General features: G+C 39.2%; 1 protein-coding gene across 17 annotated transcripts in view; it reads left to right on the top strand.

Annotated features, from left to right (window-relative positions):
• Positions 1–14,173, top strand: part of LOC122556624 (kelch-like protein 3) — a 120,144-nt gene extending 105,971 nt beyond the window's left edge. For 14 of the 17 annotated variants that reach the window (XM_087995316.1, XM_043703545.2, XM_087995318.1 and 11 more), the window contains 3 exons: positions 3,947–4,087; positions 4,174–4,332; positions 11,373–14,173. In XM_087995316.1, coding sequence (XP_087851442.1) covers positions 3,947–4,087; positions 4,174–4,332; positions 11,373–11,401 — 329 coding nt within the window. In that variant the 3' untranslated portion in view covers positions 11,402–14,173. Of the gene's footprint in view, positions 1–3,655; positions 3,838–3,946; positions 4,088–4,173; positions 4,333–11,372 lie in introns of those variants that run through there. The other 3 variants (XM_043703540.2, XM_043703539.2, XR_006313588.2) reach the window with 2 other exon arrangements.
• The last annotated feature ends 3,740 nt before the right edge of the window (positions 14,174–17,913 follow it).

Below are 17,913 nucleotides of genomic sequence, written 5' to 3'. Positions count from 1 at the left end.
CTGGCTCAAAGGTAGAAGACAGAGGGTAGTGGTGAAGGGTTGTTTTTCAGATTGGAGGCCTGTGACCAGTGGAGTGCCACAAGGATCGGTGCTGGGTCCACTACTTTTCATCATTTATATAAATAATTTGGATATGAGCATAAGAGGTATAGTTGGTAAGTTTGCAGGTTACACCAAAATTGGAGGTGTCGTGGACAGCGAAGAAGGTTACCTCAGATTACAACAGGATGGGCCAATGGGCTGAGAAGTGGCAGATGGAGTTTAATTTAGATAAATGTAAGGTGCTGCATTTTGGGAAAGCAAATCTTAGCAGGACTTATACACTTAATGGTAAGGTCCTCAGGAGTGTTGCTGAACAAAGAGACCTTGGAGTGCAGTTTCATAGCTCCTTGAAAAGTGGAGTCGCAGATAGATGGGATAGTGAAGAAGGCGTTTGATATGCTTTCCTTTTTGGTCAGAGTATTGAGTACAAGTGTTGGGAGGTCATGTTGCGGCTGTACAGGACATTGGGTTAGGCAACTGTTGGAATATTGCATGCAATTCTGGTCTCCTTCCTATCGGAAAGATGTTGTGAAACTTGAAAGCATTCAGAAAAGATTTACAAGGATGTTGCCAGGCCTGGAGGATTTGAGCTCTCTGGAGAGGCCAAACAGGCTGGGGCTGTTTTCCCTGGAGCGTCTGAGGCGGAGGGTTGACCTTCAAGAGGTTTACAAAATTATGAGGGACATGGATAGGGTAAATAGACAAGGTATTTTCCCTGGGGTCGGGGAGTCCAGAACTAGAGGGCATAGATTTAGGGTGAGAGGGGAAAGATATAAGAGTCCTAAGGGGCAACGCAGAGGGTGGTAAGTGTATGGAATGAACTGCCTGAGAAATGGTGGGGACTAGTACAGTTGCAACATCTAAAATGATTCTGGATGGGAATATGAATAGGAAGGGTTTTGAGAGATATGGGCCGGGTGCTGGCAGGTAGGACTAGATTGGGTTGGGATATCTGGTCGGCATGGACAAGTTGGACCAAAGGGTCTGTTTCCGTGCTCTATGGCTCTATGACCCTACAGCAAGTAATTAACAAATGTAATTGAATGCAAACGAATGTTTCAGTTTACAGGGCGTTGCTGAAATCACATCTTGAATGTTGTGTGCAATTTTGGTCTCCTTCGTTAAGGAAAGATGTAAATGTTAGTTCAAAGAATGTTTTACTAATCTGTTTTAGACCATAAGGCATAGCTCGAATGGCTTATTTCTGCTTCTATCGAGCCTGTACCACCATTCAGTGAGATCATGGCTGATCACATAACCCTCAGCTCTACTTTTGTGGGACATTATCGAAAACTTTCTGAAAATCTAAATATACTGCATTTGCCCTTATCCCCCTTTTCTATTTTGTGAGCTACTTCCTCAAAAAAAAAAACGTTTTGTCAAACACTATTTCCCTTTTGTAATTCTATGTTGACTCTGGCTAATCTTACTATTAGTTTCTACATGTTCTGCTATCACTTCCATTATTATTGATTCTAGCATTTTCTCTATGACTTCATTAAGCTAGCAGTTTCCCTTTTTTGTGTCATTCATGGGGTGTTGGTGTTGCTGGCTGGGTCAGCATTTCACAACAAGGAGGTGTTAGCAATTCTGTATAGTGTGAAAATAAGTTCCCTGGACTGGATGGGATTTATCCTAGGATTCTCTGGGAAACCAAGGAGGAGATTGCAGAGCCTTTGGCTTTGAACTTTATGTCGTCATTGTCTACAGGAATAGTGCCAGAAGACTGGAGGATAGCAAATGTTGTCCCCTTGATCAAGAAGGGGTGTAGGGACAATCATGGTAATTATAGACCAGTGAGCTTTACTTCGGTTGTGAGTAAAGTGTTGGAAAAAATTATAAGAGATAGGATTTTTAATCATCTAGAAAGGAATAAGTTGATTATGGATAGTCAACATGGTTTTGTGAAGGGTAGGTTGTGCCTCACAAAACTTACTGAGCTCTTTGAGAAGGTGACTAAACAGGTGAATGAGGGTAAAGTGGTTGATGTGGTGTATATGGATTTCACTAAGGTGTTTGATAAGGTTCCCCACAGTAGGCTATTGCACAAAATATGGAGGCTTGGGATTAAAGATGATTTAGTGGTTTGGTTCAGAAATTGGCTAGCTGAAAGAAGACAGAGGGTGGTGGATGATGGGAAATATTCATCCTGGAGTTCAGTTACTAGTGGTGTACCGCAAGAGTCTGTTTTGGATCCACTGCTGTTTGTCATTTTTATAAATGACCTAGATGAGCGTGTAGAAGGATGGGTTAGTAAATTTGCGGATAACATTAGGGTAGGTGGAGTTGTGGATTGCCAAAGGATGTTCCAGGTTACAGAGGGACATAGATAAGCTGCAGATCTGGGCTGAGAGGTGGCAAATGGAGTTTAATGTGGAAAAGTGTGAGGTGATTCACTTTGGAAGGGCAATAGGAATAAAGTGTACTGAGCTAATGGTAAGATTCTTGGAGTGTGGATGAGCTGAGAGATCTGGGCGTTCATGTACCTAGATCCCTGAAAGTTGCCACCCAGGTTGATAGGGTTGTTGAGAAGGCATATGGTGTGTTAGCTTTTATTGGAAGAGAGATTGAGTTTCAGAGCCATGAGGTCATGTTGCAACTGTACAAAACTCTGGTGCGACCGCACTTGGAGTATTGTGTACCAGTTCTGGTCACCGCATTATAGGAAGGACGTGGAAGCTTTGGAAAGGGTTCAGAGCCAATTTACTAGGATGTTGCTTGTTATGGAGGGAAGGTCTTATGAGGAAAGACTGAGGGGCATGAGGCTATTTTCATTAGAGAGAAGAAGGTTGAGAGGTGACTTAATTGAGACATATAAGATAATCAGAAAGTTAGACAAGATGGACAGTGAGAGTCTTTTGCCACGGATGGTGATGGCTAGCACAAGATGGTGTAGCTTTAAATTGAAGGGTGATAGATATAGTACAGATGTCAGAGGTGGTTTCTTTACTCAGAGTTGTAGGGGCGTGGAATGCCCTGCCTGCAACAGTAGTAGATTTGCCAACTTTAAAGGCATTTAAATGGTCATTAGATAAACATATGGATGAAAATGGAATTGTGTAGGATAGATAAGCTTCAGATTGGTTCCACAGGTCAGTGTAACATTGAGGGCCGAAGGGCCTGTTTTGTGCTGTTATATTCTATTTATTGCCCATCCCTAATTGTCCTTGAGAAGGTGGTGCTGAACTGCCTTCTTGAACTGCTGCAATCCAGCTGCTGTGGATTGACCCATAATGCCGTTTAAAAAGGGAATTCCAATTGAATATACTGCATGCAATCACTGATTTTAGGTTAAGGTGAGACTTATGAACTCCTAACGGTTCAATAGGTACATAAAATATTTGGTCTGACACTGAGTTATAAAGAAATAGAGGGTCTCAAATTAAACTGTTTATCAGTGCTGTGTTAGCTGGTCTTAATTGTGATGATGGTGTATACCACAATTAGCTGTTTGCAGGAATACTGACCAAATTCCCTCACTAGATCTCCAGCTAGCAACTCGTGTTGTGAGCTACACGTGTGAACATTCAAGCATGAGACTGAACCTGACTTTTAGGCTCCCCCCTCTACCCCTAACACTAAATAAAAGCCTACTTTGATTTTGTTTACTAAGCTCACATAGGGAAAGGGAGAGTTACTTGTACCTATGGAAATGCACTCCAGCAGGAGTTACTACCTATAATGGAGGAGTAAGGGAAGGATAACTGAAGAAATAAAAAGATAATCATCAACCTGATGAGCAACGTAGAACCCCATCCTGTCAACAGAAAGGAAACATTGCCTGTTAACCTTTCAGTTAAGTCATTTCCTTGTTTTAGCTAATGGTACACTGAGCATTATGCATTGATACGAATTGTATTGCAAAAGAGGATGTTTTATTCACTTTTTTATACGCTTATCACAGGGGTAGGCGTTCTAAATGGTCAGTTGTATGCAACTGGGGGTCACGATGGACCTTTGGTGAGGAAAAGTGTCGAGGTATATGACCCATCCACAAACGTTTGGAGGCAAGTGGCAGACATGAATATGTGTCGGAGGAATGCAGGTAGGGATCCATTTAAGCATCAGATTTTACCTTCTATCTGAAGGTAGACCAAACTTTAGTTGAATTAATCTTTTTCTATTTTGTAGGAGTTTGTGCTGTAAATGGATTTTTGTATGTAATTGGAGGAGATGATGGTTCATCAAATTTAGCTTCTGTGGAATTCTACAATTCTATAACTGACAAGTGGACACTATTACCAACCAATATGAGTACTGGAAGAAGCTACGCAGGTAAAGCTGTTGCAGGTTTGTAGCTAAGATTGTTCTAACTGGGATGATGTGCACCTTTATGTCACACAAACTAAGATGCTGTACTTTATTTTTCAAAAGTCCCTTGCCCTCTGACTATTTTGCAGCTATGTGGTGTTGGAATTGATGTCATTTTGTAAGTGAATATACTTATCTCTAAAACATACTTATTTAATTTTATCATGTATCAAAAAATTACTTGAGCTTTGAAATCTATATTTAATGTATATAATCCTTTTTCATATTTCACCTTTAAAATAATTTAGTGTAGAGGTGAAATAATAACAACATTAGGCAGAAATGTTTAGGCCCCTGAATGATGTACGTAATGGTGAGACAGTGGGGAAAATACAGCAGGAAAGGAAATGTTAGATTCATGATGATGAGAAAGAAAGTGGGATATTTCTGCACAAGGTTTTTCAATGACGAGATGAGAATTTAGCTTGTAAGCAACAAAAGGCCTACTTGCATGAATTAACAACTTCTCATTTGTATTCTGACCTCTATATGCCTTTTCACAGGCAAGGGGGAGAAATTAGGTGATTCTAATTCCCCGCACGAATGTCAGAGCAGTTATCTGTTGGCAATAGCTTACTGGCATCTCCAGGTATCATCTTGGCCAGCATTCCCCATCTCAGACTCACTTATAATAAAGTTCAGCAATTCAGTACTGCACTTTGGAGTTCACCAGCACCTTATAGTGCAATGCTGTTGTCAGGTTGCTTCATGTGCAGGGACAGGCACCCAACTTGTACATCAAGGCGGTTTGCACCTCAGGGCTCTGAACTTGCTTTCTTTGTGCCCATTCACCTTGCACTTACTTGGATGCTAAGTGAACTTCTGCCCTCCCTTGACCTTTTTTTTTTGCATTTGCTGCATCAATCAGGACTGACAGGTTCACAGTACTTTGTCTTGGTTGCCTTTTGGTGTAGACAGGGGTTAAAGTGGAGAGCTGAAGAATTAAATAAAAGGGTTAGCTTGGAATGTGGGGAGGCTGAAACCTAAGGCAGAAAGGAAACATGAAGATTTGGGAGCTCATCTGGTTATACTTTGAAGTGCTACCTATGTTGTCTTTTGTCGTCCAAATCCCAAAGTGCAGTGAAAATGCAGAATGACTGTCTGCCATCCCACCAGAAAGGGTAGAGTAAATGTTTTTGTATGAGGGAGTGGGCTCTACTTGAGTGACGTGAAGCCTTTCAATGGGCAATTACATCAATCAGGCCCTTACACAATATACTTTAAAGACATTTGTTAATGCAGAGACATTTTTTATTGCAGAACACTGCATCTAAATCTCATGAAGTGATTAATTATGTTGAATAAAAATTGTGAGCACAAGCGATCTTGACCATGCCATCGATCATTGCATTCCTGTGAAGTGAAAGTAATGTCAGCTGAACTATATAGTTTTACCTTCCACAATTCACAAGCAAACTCAAAGATCTCAGGCTGCACAAGGTCATGGAGCTGCTTTCTGCACACCTTGGACTATATGATTCTCATACCATTATCTTGTATGCAATGTTGCCTTTATAGTAGAGTAGGTTTTATTTGTCATTTCTACCATTTACAATTGATACAGAAAATAAAAGACAGCGTTCCTCCAGGGCCAAGGTGCTACATGGATAACATTAACTACATGATCATACAAGGGTTGGCATAAAATGCATAAGAAGTGCAAAACATGTAAATTACAGTTTAATAAAAGAATGATAATTAATAGACATTGTTCTAGCAGCAATTCAAAGTCGTGCAAAGAATTTCAGATGGATAAGAGTCTAATCGCACAGTGTTAAGGAGCCTGATGGCTAGCGGGAAGAAACTATTACACAATTTGGCCCTGAGAGACCGAATGCTCCAATATCTTCTGCCAGAGGTAGGAGGGAGAAGAGTTTGAGTGTGGGGTGTGTGGGGTCTTCCACAATGCTGTTATCCTTTTGGATGCAGTGTGTGGTGTAAATGTCTGTAATAGAGGGGAGAGAGACTCCAATGATCTCGGCTTTCTTCACTATCTGTTGTGGGGTCTTACTATCCGCGATGGTGCAATTCCTGAACTAAGCAGTGATGCAGCAGCTTGGTACTCTCAATGAACCCTCTGTAGAATATGGTGAGGATGGTTAGTGGGCTTTTCTCAGTCTACGGAGAAAGTAGAGACGCTGCTGGACTTTCTTGGCTATGGAGCTGGTGTTGAGGGACCACGTGAGATTCTCCACCAGGCAGACACCAAGAAATTTGGTGCTCTTCACGATCTCCACAGGGGAGTCGATGTCCAGTGAAGAGTGGTTGGTTGCTCTGTGCCCTCCTGAAGTCAACAGCCATCTCTTTCGTTTTGTCCATGCTCAGAGACCGGTTGTTGGCTCTGCACCAGTCCGTTAGCTGCTGCATCTCCTCTCTGTATGCTGACTTGTTGTTCCTGCTGATGAGAGCCACTATAGTCCTGTCATCAGCGCACTTGATGATGTGATTCGACCTGTGCATTGCTGCGCAGTTGTGTCGTCATCGATGTGAGCGTGAGGGCGAAGGTATCATTGTTCCTAACACATCAACAAACTCCTAATTTAAGTATGCAATATATATCAGAATAGGATCATTTATGTAACAGGTCTGTGTAGAGGTATCCCATTGCACTCTTTGTCTGAGGCTTCCATGTCTCAATGAATGGAGAACAATGATAAAATGTCATATGTGCTTTCTGCGTTCCCATTACTGAGAAATAGCTTGTTTCTGATATTCCCCACAAAGCCTCATTTAATCTATTGCCAACGGATCCAACCACAGGATCTGTTGTCTTCTCTGTGATGTTTGCAATGAGTTGCTGTAAAATTGATGAGGAACACATGTGAATGGAAGTCCAGGATGAGCAAAAACCTCCAGTGAATGAGGAGCAGCCTCCAAATGCAGAGTTTCCAGCAAAAGATCTCCTCATGAAGTGAAGAAAGTGCAAGAGGCCCACAGTGTTTTGTCTTTGATGGAAAGTGCTCCAGAGAGCTATGTTCATTGGCGTCACTAAATAAGGGCACTATGACAAAATTATGTCATCTGCTGGAGCATTCCAGATGTAGGGTGCTAGAAACATTACACATGTAGTGTTGAGAGCATCATATCATGAAGCTAATCCTGTATGCAACCCAACACCAGTTTCCACCAGGGCCATCAAGGCCGTACAATGTCTCCTTAAGATGAGATTCTCATGCCTGTACCATCTGGATATTTGTTGCAGTACAGTACAGGGTGTATTGCGTAATCCTTGCATGCTGTAGTTTGGACAACTGGAGCAGCCAGTGAACCAAAGGATTTGTGAGAGCTACATATTGAGGACGTTGATCAGGAGAAATATCAGCTTGACCTCCACAATAGTGTTTCAGGATGCATTTTTTTTGTAACCTCTTTCAAAGCAACTGAATTACTATAAATGTGTTGATTCTGGAAAGACTAGCAGTCCCTGTTTAATCTTAATTAGAAGTGCAGCTTACCAGTTTGACTTTACAAGTAGAAAAGAAAAACAAAGTTAAGATGGCAAACTTTTAGAAGCCTTCACAACATCTGATGTTTCTTTATTCAATCATGCAAAGCTACAGGCTAGTATCAGCCCAAGCGTAACAGTAGCTATTCTTCAGACAGGGTTCCAGCATTGTGTGGTGCTCAGGATGGGTAGCTTCTCCAGTTTAATTCTTTAAGCTGAAGCTAAAATTGCAGTCGATTGGACAGTTGATGTAAAGTGAACATATATTTAGTAATGTGATATACTATTGACAATGAAGAGTCACCAGTGCCACCCAGATCTCTCTGCACATTAATTTTCCCCAGGACTTTTCCATTTACTTTATAGTTCGCTCTGGAATTGCATCTTCCAAAATGCATCACCACGCATTTGTCCAGATTGGACTCCATCTGCCCTTTCTCTGCCCAACTCTCCACTATATCTATATTCTGCTGTAGTCTCTGACAGTCCCCTTCACTATCTGTTACTCCACCAATTTTAAGTGTCATCTGCAAACTTGCTAAGGAGGCTTGCCCTCCTCGGTTTGAACTCCCACATAGTCACAGGCAGAAGTGATGGACCAAGACACTGAAGATAAGACATCTGAGGGATCTCTGTGGATTCTCCTTGCATACAGTACTGGCACCATGCTCTTTCTTTTGAAAAAGGGGCACCTGGAGTGCGGCCAAGGTCCTGCCAGTTGCTACAGTGATCAAGTGCTGATCTGCATGCATCTTTGGTGGCCAAGTGCTCTACTTCACTTGGCTTTACCAAACTGTCCACAGAGTCAGCAGATGCATGCACGCTGGAGCCAGAATGAGAGCGATAACATTGATGGATTCCTCCAATATGCGATCCAGCTTCGAGAGTACTCTTTGACAAACCTGCCTGCTCCTCCAGTGTTTGTTAGTGTACTTTCATGAAGCTGTTAATAGCTGACATAGGATCCTCTCCTGCCTGAGCTGAGTGGCTGCCTGGTCAGGGCAGTCTTCTGAGTGCAAATGACTGAGGGTGTTCTTCCTTGTCCAGCTGCAGAGATGTATTCACCAGAATGTGCACTGATTCTAATCTAGCTAATGTACACATTGAGGTATCAGAATCTGAGAAAGTGGAGTGTACGGGTGACAGCCTTGCCACTGCTTCCTCTGAGTGTTGTGTTCTTTCTCAGAATTGGAGGAAGAAGTGTTGAATGTAGGGGCTGGACTCTTAATAGCAGAGGCCTTGTGGATGCTGCTTGTCCCTATGGAAAAGGAAAGAGGAAATGAGTTGCGAAATAGGGATGCAAGCTTGGGCATGTTAAGAATGCATTCACAGTGGTCATAACTGGAAAGGAGTACAACACTTGATGAGCAATCTTACTTGGTTGCTGAGATGTAGATATCTTGGCTTCACTAGACAAGTGGACCTATTCTCGTGGAGAATGAGCAAATGAATGTTCGGAACCCCACCACTTATCTTTGCCCTTTTTACAATATTGAGGGCCTATTTTCTCCTGGAAGAGACAAGGCCAGATGTGTGTGATGGAAGCAGCTGATAGTGTTGGTGCAGATACGGAAAGTTGATGAGTGGTTAAGAAGCAGAGAGGGCAGGAAGGGTAGTAGTTTAATATGATGAGGTGGATGAGTGCCTTTGAGGAAAGGCTGCGTACAACATTGCAAGTAATAAACACCGAACCTTGGTTGGACGTGGATGCAGTGACACAATCAGAATAAGTTGAGAGAAGACTGGGCTACTTTAGCCTTGCAGAGCTCAGAAGATCATAAACCAATTTCCTGCCATTGGCATTCCTCCAGACATTAGCCTAGTTGGCAACTTTGATTCAGTCTGGCAGGCTCTGGTGCAGTGATCTCTGTTGGCAGCTCTGAGGAAAGAGGATGGCCTTTGGTATCATCCTGGAGCTCCAGGATGATACCAGTGTTGCCTGTGGCTCAAAACAAAAATACTCCGTTACATGGCAGCATTGCTGCTTGGTTTTGAGTATTTGTTTAGTCTGAGAGGAATAAATTAGAGAAAATGTAGCTGAGAAGAGAATGAATAGAAATACAAGGAACTTCAATAAAGTTTGAAATGGGAAAGAAAAGATGTTTGTGAGAGGGGTGGGTGCTAAGTTGAATTTATATTTTGAATATGGTGATGTGAGACTTCTGTGAAATATCCAGAGAGAGCAGAGGTTTGGGCATGCAAAACAAGAAATGAGGTCAAATGGTGACTCTGAATCTGGGGACAATCATGACACAAGGTAATTTAACTGCAAAGAAAAGTTTTTTCCCATCAGTTTGGAACTTAAAGTAATGCAGTTCCAATACCACTGAGTTAATTGACTGACTTTTAATGTCTGCCGACTAATGTAGCATTATATCTGCTCTGCACTAGCGAATTGGTGCCTGTTGACTGATCAACGATATTCTTAACCAAACTTCTCACTGGTGACATAGGACAAGAATTGAAATTTGAACAAATTGATTCCCTCATTCCAGCCTCATTTTCAATGTGTATCTGTTTTGTTACTTTTTTTTCCCCCTTGAGAGTGTCTATCTTCAGCTGTGTGCTATGAATCAACTTGCGGAAGACATGCATTGGTGGGTGGGTAAAATTGGCTGTTATTGTTTGGCTCCTGGTGAGTAAAGTGCAGTGTTAACAAAGGTACTCTATTGAGTGGCCTATTAAACCCAAAACAAAGTTGACTGAGTGAATATTATTGAGGCAGTATTTTAATCATTATCCTAGAGACATAGCTCAGCACTTGACTGTTAGATTATTCAAGCAAACATAGAGTCATAGAGATGTACAGCATGGAAACAGACCCACCTGTCAGCACCCGGCCCATATCCCTCCAAACCCTTTCTATTCATATACCCATCCAAATGCCTCTTAAATGTTGCAATTGTACCAGCCTCCACCACTTCCTCTGGCAGCTCATTCCATACCCATACCACCCTCTGTGAAAAAGTTGCCCCTTAGGTCTCTTTTATATCTTTCCCCTCTCACCCTAAACCTGTGCCCTCTAGTTCTGGACTCCCGACCCCAGGGAAAAGACTTTGCCTATTTACCCTATCCGTACCCCTCAATTTTGTAAACCTCTATAAGGTCACCCCTCAGCCTCTGACGCTCCAGGGAAAACATCCCCAGCCTGTTCAGCCTCTCAAATCCTCCAACCCTGGCAACATCCTTGTAAATCTTTTCTGAACCCTTTCAAGTTTCCCAACATCTTTCCGATAGGAAGGAGACCAGAATTGCACGCAATATGAAAACTATTTATTTATTATCCTGACAATGATGTTCAACCATCAAGACTCATCAGTTTTGATATTGATTATATTTAAACGGTTGTAATTTTACTTTGCGCAAAGAAAAGAAGGCAGTTTTAACTGTTGCTGGGTGGAATCAATGGTAAAGATAATTGGATGGGCTTTGAAATGTGCTATTGACAAAAGCCAAAATGACCCAAAATATGTTTCAATGAGTAAGAAATATTGTTTGAGTCGCTTATTGGTACTATAATTGTTCAGAACTGGTTTTAAACTTGTTAACATTGAATGGCTTATTTTTCTCTTAGGTGTTGCGGTTATTGATAAACCACTATGACTCTGCACTTCAGCCGCAGTTGGATTGAAGTGAAAACTGATTCACATTTCACTGAAGACTCATCCAGGTTTTATCTGAACTATTTATATTACTTGGATGCATGGTATTCTGTGTGAAGCACAGTTACCCTATCAAAAAGATACCAGCGCGATGTTTTTAAAAGCAGAATCGAGCACGAATCAAAGGATATATCAAGATATAAAACATGTTCTCTATTAGCACTACAGGTGATACTATAAAATTGTGCAACAAGCACATGCTGTCAGTTTGCTCTTGCCAAGTGATCTGGAATGTCCAATGTTGACAATTGTCAGCCTTCAATAGAGACCGACTAACTGGAGAATGTGAATTTTCTGCTGTTACATGTGAGTTCTACACATTATCAATGCTGAACGTCAAGCTGCTGCCTTTAAAGCACAACTATTTGGATCGGATGAAGCACTGTATTACCATATCAATCATTTTATAAGGGAGACAAACCCAACATTTTAACCTTGGAGGAGCATAAAACATACTTGCCATAATGATTTGTTTATATTGAGATGAGTTGTTACTGGTATTTCAAATAATGTGCAACACCTCTCTCCTCCCTCTGATTTTTAAGATTGCACCCTCAAATTTGAGAGGTGAGCTAACGAAGGGTATAACATTTCTGTTGTGAGTTGCCCCTTTGGTTGCCAGAAAACTTTATGGCAGCCTTCAAGTTTTAGGAGCATGCTATTGCCAATACAGAAATTCTTTGGACACCAGACCCCTTTTGTAACGATGTTATGCTACATAGTTTGCCAATCCAAAATGGACTAGAATTGTCACAGAGTGATGACATTAATTAACATTGATTGTAATCAGCAGTATTTTTTTAAAAAAAACTTTGGCCACTGATGATGTGGAGGTGGTTACAGGCAAGCTAGGATGTCATACCTGCCCCTCCAGTTGATCTAGAGGAGGTGGAATTAGATGGTTTAATGGTACAGTAGGCAAATTATATCAGTGAGAAAGACCAATTTAAAGTAAATTGAATAAAATTCTAAAAATATTTGCCTTTGAACTCAAATTTCCATTGTGCAGCCTTTCAAAGTTTCTGGTAAATTGTTTGACTATTTTTTAATGAATGCTGTCACCTACGGAAATTTCTGACTAAAATGCTAAAAACACTTTTGTTTTCAAAAACAAAATTTACAATATTTTAATACTAAGTGTATTCAAATTAATTTTGGCTACAGATAGTTTGCTTTTATATCTGTTGATACTTTTGGAGCAGTGTAAGTTCAAGGTTCTGAGGTTGTATTGTATTCCTGATGTGAGTAGAATTTTTAATCTGTAACATACTATTTAATAAGATTATAAATGTGGTAAATGGTTAGTAACTAAGGGGTTACAGCTTTATTTGTTTCATGTTTCTATTCCTATGTGTGACATCATCTTAAAAACAGATTTTCATACTATTTCCTTTTAACTTTTTGAATTTCTTTAATTTTCATTTTCGTCTTTACTGTTTTCTTTCTCTGCTTACAAACTTTTTAAAAATTTTGTACTTTTAAGGTTGCTCATTTCTCCTGTCTAATAAATTGCCACATACTCTCGTTTTCACTGTATTTGCCTCTGGTTTCCATTTTCTTCCATGCTTAATGATTCTTCAGACTCTTAGCATTGAAATATATGAACTTTTTATTTTCTTTGTGTCTGTATTCAGAGCAATTTGACACTTATACAGAAGGGTTTGAGACCTAGAGATGCTTGTAATCTTGTATTTAAATATTTCTTACATCCAATCCATCTCTTTCCTTACTTTGTCATTTTTAAGCATTTTCTTTCCATTATTTAATTTATGATTTTTTTTCTCATTTGCTGTGTTTTTCTTTTGAATCTTGTTTTACCTCTTTCTATGTAGCTAATAAACACTGCTAGTAGGGCTTATTAAATTGATGGTAATGCTCCACCATTTTAATAATCTGGTAAATATTGTTCATGTCTTAAAAACAATACCTAGCAGGATGAGGGAACAATATGGAAAATATAATATGGAATAGGAAATGAATGAAATGTTAAGCTTGGGACCCTTTGGGGAGCCATGACAGGGGACTTGGAAGTCAAATTAATTGCTAATGCAAAAATGTTTATACCCGACCTTTCAAATTAATCTGTTTATTGTATATATATTTGAACTACAAGAGGTGAAAGAATTACAGAAATTTAGTTTTCTTTGCATACAAATGTTTGATTATGGTTCAGTTGCTCTTTTACATAACTTGGTTGATTTGAATGTTTTCGGCAATTTAATGGCAAACAAATGTAATTCAATACAAATAGTGTTTGGTGCACACTGATTATCAGCAAATGTTATTGAATTCAATAATAGTTGCGCTTCTTATGTCAAACATAAGTTACTGCTTTAATTTATGGAAGTTATTAAGTTCAATTCTTAAGCTATTCCACCCTAAGCAGTGTTACAAAATAATTCTTCATCCATAATAGTTAGTGTCATAAGACATAATTAAATTGTAATTCTGTAACTCTGTCTTCATTAATATGTAATGGACAACCAAATCAGATGAAAAAGGTCATACTATAGTGACAGAGTATGGTGTCAGGGATTAATGTACCATTGCACTCTGCTGTCATTTGAAACAGTGTTTGAAATCTTTGTTTTATGTTATGATTTATTTTAAATGTTCCTGTCATATCGATGGAGCACAAGACTGTGAAGCACTCCTGACTGTATTTTATTTTTTTCATCCTGTCAATAAAATGATGGAATTAATTTGAACATTCTATTGTTTGTTCAGCCTGGATGGTTGCAGCATTTTTTGTGTAGCTCTGAACATTTCCTCCCTAACTTAGAGTCCTAGCAACTGGGGGCAGTTCTCTTTATGTCTCTAATTATAAAGTGTATATATTTCAGTATAATTTTTCTTTTATATAATAAAGGAGCTGGATTTATAGAGGAAAGAAGAAAGTGTCAAATACTCAAGAAATTGAAGCAGAAAATGCTTGAAGTATAAAGCAGATAGATCAGGAACTGAAAAACAGTCAGATTAATGTTCAAGGTACAAGTGAATTCATAAATAATTTTAAATTCCTTTGTTTCATACTGTTTTCAAAGTTGTCATAACTGAATATAATTTAATTTCATCTGAATTCAATTTAATTCAAATTAGTTGAAGCCACCTGTAATTTATACATACAGATATTTTTATGGCAGTCGATTTGCTCTCATTCTGTAAAATATTGATGATCTGTTAATAATTTATGATTATAATTTAAGGAATATTTTAAAAACCGTCATTTAGTAGTTGGAGATGTGTTGCCAAATGTTTTCATTAAGGCAAAGCTAAGAATGCCAAATTTAACATTATTGCAATAATTTATACAGTAGAAGACAATGCTGTTGATGCTAGCGAAGATATCGCCATGGTAGAAGTGTTGGAGAACTATAAGCTCCCACATTCTGCTGGGTAATTTCGAAAAAGTGCAAAACATGGACATATTCTTTTTGTTTGCAGAGATTCGATCCTGTATGTGAATATATGTTACTTCTTGCAAGTATAAATGAACCACATTCGAAGTTGACTGATTATCTTAAGTTGGTTGTTTGTGGAGCTATTTGTGCAGTCAAAAGTGTACAACATGTGCTGCCCAATCACTGAATCAAACTCTTAGCAGTACATGTTTTGCCTTGGTTTTGCATGCATTAGCTAGTTTACTACAGTGTGCACACTAACCATTATGATCATGCTACTTCAATTGATAAATCAATAATTGCGATTTCACACCAAGTCTATGGTTTATCATTTAAAACTCTTTACAAGCATGTAGTGAGACCTAACTGCAATAATAATTAAATTTTATAACCTCTGAAGCAGATGGGAGTTGAACTTGGGACTCTTGGCTCAGAGATAGAGACACTCACTCTGCACAACGTGAGCCCTTCAGTTGAATTTAGATTGAACCCCAACTGACCAACCCATAAAGAGTTTCTTTACCATTCATTGTCACCATAACATTTTTTTTAAAATTGTAAATTTAAAACGTCAAAGTAACTATAGAAATTAGAGCAAATTGCATTTTATTACAGATTTTCCAGCATTGTTCCAAGCTCTCTGGTATGCTGCAGTTAGTGCACATAAGAACAGGAATAGACCCTTTGGTCCAACAAACTTGTTTTGCCATCAATCAGATCATGGATGATTTGCAACTCCAACCCATGTACCTCACCTTTGCCCCTCATCCTATTAATATGTATGTTTAACCAAACTTTATCAATCTCAAGATTTAAAATTAACAATTGATCCACCATAAATTGCTATTTACTGAAGAAAGTTCCAAACTTGCACCATTCTGAATATTGAAGGTTTTCTTAATTTTACTTCTTGCACCCCCAACCATACTAAGATTGCAAACTTTTTGTGTGCCATAGACATCTTTCTCCAGAAGCTGCCAGTAGTTTGGCCGCAACTTATTGACGTGTACTCTGATCCAAATAATTAAAGTTGTGATTTTCTTCCCATGTATCTTTTACTCTTTTTTTCTGTAAGTAAGTGTGTGTGTTTTTTTAACAACAATTACTTTGCATGTGTTAAAGTTCTGTGACTGAGCTCGTCATCCAGAGATGGCTGTATTATTGATCTAGAAACATGAGTTCATTACCACCATGACCACTGGGAATGGAACTTAAATAAATTTGAGAGTAAAAGCTAGTATTAACAAGTATGCCCATGAAACTATCGGATTCTCATATAAATTCATCCTGTTCATGAATGCCTTTTGGAGTAGACAATTTGTCATCCTTAAGTGGCCCAGCATGGTAATAACTTTAGACCTATAGCATTGGTCTGACTCTTCAATGCGTCAGCAAGCCACTCAAGTTTCAAAGATTCTGACTGGAAGAAAACCCCTGAATCGCAGCACTGGTTATGATCAATCAGATGCATTGTACAGGTCACCGCATCAGCATGCCTGACAAACAATTTCAAAATAAGGTCACTACTCAGAGCTTTGAGTTGTGCTCAAATCCTCCCTGGAAAAAGTGCTATCTCTCCACATGGCTCTAACTCAGGACCACCCAATTTGGAGAAGCAGCATCTGCAAAGGAGCAACCATTTTGAGCATCTCAGACGGACCAAGATGGAGGAAAAAGTGCAAGCAGCAGGAACACCATGTAAACGATTGGGCTCCTAACCCACTCACTTTTGCAAACAGCACCTGCCCCACCTGTGATAAGGTTTGTGGCTACAATACTGGCCTTTTTGCCACCTTGGAACCTACAACACTGAAATGTGACAAAGTCATCCTCGATCCTGACGGACTGCCTAAAAACTAGTAATGTGAGGTCTACAGTTTTAGAATTGAACAGCAACAGTCTTTATTGAACTACAGGAAATAGTAAGGTATCTTGCTTGGAGTCCTAGACATCCAGGCTCCAGTTCCATGTGATCTGACATCATTAATGTATTGCTCAGTAACTATACTTGAAGTAAAAGTACAATTTTCTTTACTTGGCAGAGGTGGGTTGTGAAGACAAGGGTATGTGCTGGGAAGCGTGGAACTAATTACAATATGTGAATGTGAGTGAGGGAATGCAGAGATTTCACAGAGGTTTTGAATGTGGTGAGTTTGGCTAAAGCCCACTTGATTACAATTTTTTTTCATAAAGCACTTTCAAAAACATTTTCATGTTTATATTAATCTATAATGCACAAGAGTTTTTAATATACAATCTTCCTCTGTTTTATTGTTGTTGATTCTTTTTTGGAGTTACATTAATTAAAGAAATGTTTTTCTTTAAATTTCATGGGAAGCAAATGGCACTGGCTAGCCTTTGTTGGAAATCCCTAAATTGGCTGTTAGAAACTGGTGGTGAATTAAAATGAGATCATAGTGGAAAATAAATTGTGAAACACTGCCATAGCCCTTTGCTTTATATGTACATTTTTCAGCAATGGTCACTTACTTTTGTCAGTATGGACTTCATCCTGCATTGAAAGCTAAAATATTGGGGCCAATTTGGTGATTTGAAAAAAAATACATTGGTCCACAGTTATGGTAATAGAAGGTAAACAAAGGATAAACTAATATTTCTGCTCACTTGAAGTCCAGTAATATCACTTATTTGAAGTGGTCTAGAAGCATTTAGTTGGAAGTCTAGAACTACATATTGTAAAAGTGCTACAATTATGTTAATACTTGTCAAAACATTGTCACACCTTTTTTGTCTTCTGGCACTAATTTCTAGACCTTCTCGCCATTCTTTTGTATCTGTTGTTAGCCACTGGCACCACTGAAAGGGAAAAAAAAAGCAAAGACAATTGTGATCCATTACTGGCAAAGAGAGCAAAATTTATAATGGGAGAATAAGGAGTTTGCAGAGCAACTAAACAAATACTTTACGGCTGTCATCACAGAGCAAAGTACAAGAAGAAAACTCCTGGATGTACTAGAGAACAAAAGAAGTAGCAAGAATGAAAAACTGAAAGAAATTTAGTATTAAAAACAAAGTAATACTCGAGAAATTC

The sequence above is a fragment of the Chiloscyllium plagiosum genome, unplaced genomic scaffold, assembly GCF_037043375.1.
Source record: "Chiloscyllium plagiosum isolate Xiang-an unplaced genomic scaffold, Cpla_swu_hap1 HiC_scaffold_16, whole genome shotgun sequence".
In the NCBI taxonomy this organism is placed as follows: Eukaryota; Metazoa; Chordata; class Chondrichthyes; order Orectolobiformes; family Hemiscylliidae; genus Chiloscyllium; species Chiloscyllium plagiosum.
Note: the sequence above shows the minus strand (reverse complement) of the source record. Positions and strands in the feature narration are given on the sequence as shown.